The sequence below is a fragment of the Dermacentor andersoni genome, chromosome 2 (assembly GCF_023375885.2).
Source record: "Dermacentor andersoni chromosome 2, qqDerAnde1_hic_scaffold, whole genome shotgun sequence".
In the NCBI taxonomy this organism is placed as follows: domain Eukaryota; kingdom Metazoa; phylum Arthropoda; class Arachnida; order Ixodida; family Ixodidae; genus Dermacentor; species Dermacentor andersoni.
The window spans coordinates 85,919,312-85,927,411 of record NC_092815.1 but is presented as its reverse complement, the minus strand read 5'-3'; the positions used below and the strand labels follow the sequence as shown (position 1 = coordinate 85,927,411).

The 8,100-nt window shown below is 51.7% G+C and overlaps 1 protein-coding gene across 1 annotated transcript in view; it reads right to left on the bottom strand.

Annotated features, from left to right (window-relative positions):
• Positions 1–813: 813 nt before the first annotated feature.
• Positions 814–8,100, bottom strand: part of LOC126541699 (uncharacterized) — a 30,775-nt gene continuing 23,488 nt past the window's right edge. The window contains exons 2-3 of the mRNA XM_050188587.2: positions 7,749–8,018; positions 814–6,283 (exon numbers count right to left, since the gene is read on the bottom strand). Of these exons, the coding sequence (XP_050044544.1) occupies positions 5,943–6,283; positions 7,749–8,018 (611 nt within the window). The 3' untranslated portion in view covers positions 814–5,942. The remainder of the gene's footprint in view (positions 6,284–7,748; positions 8,019–8,100) is intronic.

Below are 8,100 nucleotides of genomic sequence, written 5' to 3'. Positions count from 1 at the left end.
AGACACTGAACACTTTTTGTGGTCCTGCCGGAAATTCCAAGATGAAAGGGACGCTCTCCTGAAGAATCTGCAAAAAAAAGGACCTTCCGCATGCGTGCCTGCACCGCCTTATATCTCCCGAGGAATCAGTTATAGCCCGCAAAGAAACTTCACGTCTCCTTATCGAATTCTTAAGAAAGACTGGTTTGATGGTCATGTGGTGAAACCCTTTCGGCGGTATTGTAAGAGACGCTCAGGCGGAGCAATAGCCGGCCTTGATCGCCAGGCTAAACCCGCCTGTTGCTACAATTGACCACCACCACCACCACGATTATCTCCGGGATTGCGACTTGCAGATCGCGCTGGCCCGGGCTTGCGGGTGTGAGCATCGGTCGCCTTCAGTCGCTTTTAGTCGCTAGTGGCAATGGAAATTTCGAATACGTCTTGTCCCGGTGTGCCGTTCCTCTGTATATAGTATATTTATAGCACAGTACACGTATACTACTCCGGTACAGATGTGCTGATTAATGGCTCTGTTCTCTACAGAATCAGAAGAAAGAAAAAGGTCGATGAATTCTATACGAACGCCATTTCTGCTTGTAATACTAAACGCTGACAACTCAGCTTTTGTAAGCAGAGAGAGAGAGAATTAACTTTATTTTACAAACAGCTCTTCGTCCCAGCTGTAGTCGCTAGTAAAACATCACGTGTTGCTTTGAGGATGGGAAGTTCCCTGTATGTGCTGGAGAAATTCAGGGCAGAAAACATGGCTCTTGCCACAACATTGTGTCTCGCCAACGTATACCTCGGTCGAAATAACCATACGGACAACAATTTCTTTTTTTATACAATGGTGTTTCATTCATCTTGGCAACTGTGCATATAGACATTTGTACAAAAAAAAACGAAAACTCGCAAACGCACATATGTATATATCACTCTTATGTACAACCACGCCACCGTCAATCAACAAAGAAAAGACACATTGAATTAACTGAGACATGTCGATCAATAGAATAGCATCTCTCTTTATATACTACTAATATATAGTCAAATAATGATAACTCAATAATAAGAGCATAAATAAATAAGTTAGGACAACAATTCTGTGCAAGAAAAAAAAAACACATGACTTGAGAAAAAACAGTGATAGTGCGGGGAACCCGTTCGCGCCGAAGTGACAGCAAACTAGACGATCGTTTCGAGTGCAACATGGGGGAGATTTTTGAGTCACACGCGACGAACCCACATGCAAAGCGTGCGTGTTCACTCATCAGAGCTCAAGCATACTTACATCTATCAAACAGCGCTCACTGGCACTTAAAAGACAGCAAACGCCGACCCGCCTCGGCAAGGCATACATGATGGTCCACTGTTAGAGGGTGCGCACGATTAGTATTTTAGGCAGGATAAAGTTTAACATTGTCGCTGCTTTCTAAGAAATAAATGTTTTTGCACCGCGACTAAGATTGGTACCAATCAATGATCAAATAATTGGCAGGCATTCTCTCTTACGGCAAGCTGCTGTGAGTGTTTGTATACATGTGTTTCACCTACGTATGAGAAGCGACTCTCCAAGCTGTGTATGGTATCCTGACAACACCCCTGGAGACAGCCAGTGGCGCCATGACGGGATCGCACTCCCGATGTTCTCTCCGATTATCCAAATATCCGGACAGCTTCGAGTAGCCGCATAAAAAACACTAGACTAAGCAATGTTGAAGAGAAAAATTGATGTTCTTATCAGTATGTACAGGATTTAGTAACCTAGTTGAGTACAGGCGTGTGCCTTATTGTCCTTTGCCCTCAAGTTTCTCTGTAAAAAATAAACTTAAATACGAATAACGACGAAGAACGTCTCCTTCTCTAACAGAGCAGTCTGCGACGTGTGTATCGAGCGTGTTGGGTAGCGGTCGCCAAGAGCTTTCTCTGTGCGAGTGACAAATACTGCTCCCCCTTCCCCTCCACCCCTCCGGCAACTTCACACTGCAATCATTAAGCACAGCAGCCACTCAAAGTTTGGCACGGCAACACTTTGCGTGTGGGTTCTCGGCGGAAAAACGCGTTTGACGGAGCAGGGAGACTCCGTCCTGCGACACAACGAAACAGCGAGATTCATACAACTCTAGTCAAGTACCGCACCGACGCAGGTTTGCAGGGAAAAAAAGGAAGGTAAAGTGAAAGTAAGGCACAGGAATGGATGATGCAACGAGTAAACATCTCAAAAACACCGCGACGATAGAAACGAGAAAGTTAGTCTTCAAGTACAAGCCGCAAAAATGAAGACGCAACGAAAATGAGAAAAGAAATGAAGAACAAGGCGCGAAGGCACCGGCCTGTTGGCCATGGCAATGCAATGCAAGACGGGTGCAGCGATATCACTGGTGCTGGTTGGTAAACTACCGTCTCTCGCGCACCCCTCTGCAACAGGCCTTAAGCGAAACCGCGCGCAGGCACTTTGAACACGTCTTCGCGCGCCCGGAAAGTAAAGAAGTCCGTTGGCAGCAGCGGACGTGTGCGAGATATCTGGGAATGTATAAACGTCTGCTGCGGCCTTGGCTTCGCAGACTGGAAGCGGAGCCCAGTTGGAACGGGGCGCAGCGGCGGTCGCGTTCCAACTGCGCGCCGCGGTACCCGAGCATGGAGTGTGTGCCCGCAACGAGGAACGGGTGCTCGTTTTGCCTTCTGCTCGACCGAACCCTTTCTTTCGTTAGCAAGATGCAGACGGCAGTCTACGGCGGTGCGCAGTACGTAGCAGACGCGCTGGTTTACAGCTTCAGGCCCCAGCGCGCCCTCCGACGGCCGTGGTAGAAAGCAGAGGTCTGCTCCGGTCGTGGTCCCCCGTAAACCATCCAAGGGCAGAGCTCTCCAGTCATGAAAAAGTTGCGAAATTCTCCGTGTTTCAGAAAATGGCCACAGTGACTGGCGAAAAGCACATTACGCAACGCCAAATAAACAGCATTTCCAATTCGTACCTTTCTGGCAACCGAGTTTGCCGAATCGATCCCCTTTCAAAAGACGATTGGTGGCGCCGCGTCGAAGCGAAGTTTCCGTATTGTCGGTTACTGGTGGCGTGCAGTCAATTTACCGTTTTGCAACTGTCATGAGTGAAGAGCCGTGCTCGATAAGCTGGCGCATGAGCAGACGATGCGATATCCTGACGTAATGTCTGCCCCCTCTTCCCCTTCTGCAGCTCTATTTTTCTTTCGCCGCGCGGACTGGTTTCATGGTAACGTGGTGGGCTGTCCGTTCGCGGAGTCTGCACTTTCATCCGTCGTGTGCAACCTGCCTTACAGAAAAGGTACGGTCATTGGAACTGGCAACTAGTAAAGAACACTCGACGTGATTTCGGACACGGGCCTCCAGCAGGCCGTAAAGGCGTACAATGGCGCTGTATTGCAGACCATCCGTGTCTTTGTCTAGAAGCCAGAGAAGGCACAGCTGACAAGAAGGCAGTGCTAAAACTGGCAGCCTACAGGTGACACCATTTGTTTGGCTAAGGCAAGAGCGAGGCCACTTAAAGGCAGCAAAACATTGCTCTTGTGTTTCTCGAGAGAAAAGTTAGGAAGAGGCCAGCCATAAGACGGGCGTGCGACCTCACTGCGCACCCATGCGTAGGGATCCGCGTATTCGGGACACATTCTGCAGGCATCAAAACCTTCTTTTTCGGTCCATTCTCGCTAGAAATGACGATCAGGTTCAAACAATGACAGCAAATTCGCGCGAAGCTCTTGAAAAGGCACGATCAACGAGGCACATTTTGGTGTCTTTTGTACAAAAATCAGGAGCTGGGATTATTTGGGGCATGCCTCAGCCCCATTTGATAAGTTGTGCTATTTCATCGAGAGACTAACGGGGCACCAATATCCTCTCGATAATAAGGTCCTTTCCTTTTCTTTTTTTTAAGGCTGCCGGTTTTAGCGAGACAAACGCACACCTTCAATACGCTGCCCACGGTATAGTTTAACGCAGATCTGAATGCGACCTTATGAAGAACCAGAAACGAACCGAATCTCGAACGAATGCCTGCAGAATTTGCGTCCCTTGTTCTCGGCAGTATTTCAGCAGCGATCCCAGCAACAAACCCCCTATCACAGCGACTAAGGCGGGGGTGGCTGGTCAGGTATAGCGTAGGTGAGAAAAAGTTGGCGGAGCGCCCATTAGGCGATATTTACAGTGCACAAATTGAGAGCGTAAAACTGTGCGTGCGCGTCCCACTTCCGAGAGGAACACTTTCGCTGTACACTGGAGGACGTGTGTACAACAACACTGTACGGTCAACAACAACACGGAGAACAACAAGTGAACAGGGGGCACGAAGCACACAACCAACGATCGGGAACATGTGATCTTGGAGAACGCGACAAAAGTCGTGGTACTCCCGCGGTTCAAAAAAGGCAGCAACACTCTGGCTCGTTGGTGAAAGCAACAAGTGTAACATTATTTCTCGTGCGTTTGTATTTGTACGCCCAACTTACTAACGCTACGAATGATGGCGAAACGATTAGTAAGTTGATCCCTGAATACGCGCCCCTTTCGTGGCTGTAGTATTGGATGTGCATAATTAGCATGGTGCTGAGATTTTTTTTTTTTTAACGTAGACTGTCCGTCTAATAAATGAAGTATGAGTCTGCACTTTGTACATGGTCCTTTCCCTTCGCTCGAGAATATCGCCTAGTACGTTATATTTCCTTATATAAGATAGTTTTGCATAAGTTATATAGGAATATTTGCGTTCATTAGCTTTACGCGACACCACGTCATTCGTCGCATCTCCATTCGGCAATCATTTAACGCCAACGCTTCCTACAGCAGAACCTACATCTTCGGAACCAGCGAACTTGCATACGTTTCTCAGAGTGACAATTTGTCCGATGAAAACCAGTAACTTATACAGCTCCAGTTTTAAACAGTGGCCCACCATATCATCTACCGACTATTTGGCCTCAATGCGATTGGCCACTTTGCCGTGACAAGTGCATGGGTGAAGGTGCCGACGAAAACTTATTTCAATGGCATATGAGCGTTTAACAAACTGCCTAATCGGATAAGGTGTCGATTACTACGAAGGCCGGTACTAGAAATCCTGCTCCCGATCGTGACCCGCGAGAGTTCGACGGCTGGCAGTTAACGAACAGGCAGGCGCGCATTCTTGGCTGCGACTGGCGAACAGGAAACGGTCACGGGAGCGATCGCGATCGGGAACGCCCGTTCCGAAGGTCATCGCCGTGCGCTCAATCGCAGTGTTACACTACACGGTCAACGTAGGGCCGCGGGGACGTCACGCCTACCCTGCGGGGTCCCGGATTTTCTCGGAATCAACAGGACGTCGCGACCAGATCCGCTACGAAAAGTTCCCCTGCCCTCGCAAGTGCCGGCGGTGCAGTCTACCTGCAAGCCAGCGGGCACGCAACCGGACGCAACTTGTCTTTCACAAAAGCACGTTCCGCTTTTGTACAGTTGGGTTACCCAGATACGCGCTGCTCGCGAGGGTCACGGATCGCACGACCTCGAGCTAAACTGGTCCACAATCGCAAGAGCGGTCGCTCGGGCGCGAAACACACGACGCTGCAATGTTTTCGGCGAAGGCACTGACTCTTAGGACAACTTTCGCTGCCGCACGAAAAGCATGGGTCAGCGTTTAGGCCTCTCCCGGCCGAAGTGCGAACCCGCAGGATTGTTTCTGGTAGAGGTCAGACCTCCACACTTCCAAATGTCACCATAACAGCTTGGCTGGCTCTGCACGTGGTCTCCCGGATACCTCGCCGGCTCCTCACGAGTGTCCCAACAGCGGTGCCATTCGACGACTCCTCCACCTAACTCGCGCGCACCGTGCGGTCCCAAGTTCGAGCGTCCGCCCCACCAGAGTGCACTAAGAAAACGAGTCTCCCTGGTGATGGCGCGTTGAGAGGTGCACGCGCACGAACACACACACACACACACACTGAGGCAACGGGCCCCGATCAGGAGACGACGGCCATCTTGTTGTCGTAGGTGCCACCATTTGGCGTGCCGTCGTCGGAGGCGCTCTGCCGGCGACCTTTGATGTAGTTGCCACGCACGTAGCGCGCGCCCAGCAGTCCCGCGTGGCGCCGCACGAGGGCCACGATCACGAGGAGGGCCACGGCGAACAGCGCGCAGGCGCCCACCGACAGCACCGCCACGTGCACGGGGCTCAGCAGGCGGTCGTCGCCGACGTCGTCGTTGGGCGGCTGCTGCGGCAACTCGGTGGAAGCGGGCGCGCCGTCGCCCAGGCCGCTGCTGCTTGCGTCGGGTCGAAGCGCGGGCCACGAAGATGCCGTCTCTGCAGGGAACGCGCGGAGAAGACATTTGAAGCCGGCTGCCGCACTGGCACTTTCGGGCGAGAATGCGGAACGGATTCAACCCGGATCAAGCACTGCGGCCCGTCAACCTCAAGAGAGCGAGCCCGCGCTGTGCATGCGCGCACTCACGCTCCGCGCTTCGATCAAGCCCTAAGGGCTCAATGCAGATGGGCTTGAATGAGAATCCGAACCGGCCGTTACAAATGGCTCGCTTGACGCGGGCAAGTCAAGCACAAGTGAAGAAGACTATCGCTTTTCTATAGTTTCAGCTGTTTGTTCTCTGGCACGCGTTTTCGAGAAATATATCGGAGAAGAACCGAAACCGGGGCAAGCTGGTGTACATTCATCCACGAAGTACGAGCAGACAAGGGACGAAGTGACAAAGTGAAGGAGACAAACCATCAGCAGTTGTTCGTCTGTTTCACTTGGTCCCTTCTCTGTTTGCGCTTTGTTACGAAGTGTCGGGAAAGTCACCGTAGGCGGGGTGTATAGACTACTGCCTCCTACCGCTCGTCAAGGCAAAATCCGCATATCATCGCCGCAGAACTTCGGCTTCTCTTTTTGTCCCCATCGGGCATATTCCACTGTTCGGCTGCAAGCAGCTTTACTTGTCTCGTTACATGATAAGTCCGTGTTCGCTATCGGGTAAGTGTGCTACAAATTTTATCGTCCAGCTGTTTGACTGGAATCCACCGACGAAACATCACAACTCGCACGGAATCAACTGTAGATCAACTGGCTGCAGTGGCTGCGACCTACAGCTGGCGACAACTTTCTGTGACAGCACGACCAAGGCTACGGAGCCGAAGCACGTAGCCTTGACCGTGCTGCCACGGAAAGTTGTCGCCAGGTGCAGGGTGCTGGATAGCGGCGGTCAACTTTCTATGGCGATCACGGGAAAGTTACGGAGGCAGAGATCTACGCACTTCTGTAGGCTTGTTACTGCTCCAAGTAATTACCGCACGTAGAACTTGACGGAACTTTCGGTTTCGGTTTCTTGGAGCAGACACTGAATCAGCGCAGCCTCTCATTTGCGACGGTTTCGCAGATACGAAAACGCGGAAGAGCTACGCGAAAAAAAATTCAAGTTTAACACCGAGTGGTGAACTTTATCCCTTATTTTAGTATAGACGCTTAACTAAATGTTTCTCTTCTCGAAGGGGTTCAATGTAGCGAGATTAGTACATATAGACAAGGGGGAAAATAACTACCACCGTACGTGAGTCTGTGTGTCGTTCTTCCCGCGATGACCACCACACCAGTGAGCTCTCGTGCAACACTGACTGTCTTCCGTTTGTTCCCGGATCCTCCAGCTTAAAACAAGCGCGAATTGAGCAGTGTCTATTTTCGGGGAGCCGAGAAACGACGCTTTCTCGCGCTTCTGCAGCGCGACGACGCCACAGCTTCGCCGCGTCATTCCCAAGTTTCTGAGACGAGCGCGTGTACCTCCGTGCGGCGGCGGCGGCAGGATGCCCTCGTTGCAGAGGTTGCTGCTGCAGCAGACGAGCTGCGGCCACCGGGCGGCCGAGTGCACCGCGGGTCGCCGGTTCTCGCACAGCAGCGGCGTGCGGCTGTTGATGCAGCCGCGCGTGATCGGATCCGTGTTGGGGTCGCGGCTCTGCAGGTACTGCGTGTAGCACATGGACGTCGTGTTGCAGCGGCTCGTGCCCTGGTCGCGGCAGTGTTGCGTCGTGCAGGCGCACGTGATCTGCTTCCCTGCGAGAACGAAACCCGGAAGAAAGAGCGCGTGTCAGAGCGCTCCTACACGCACAACTCGTGTGCTCGTTAGACACACACA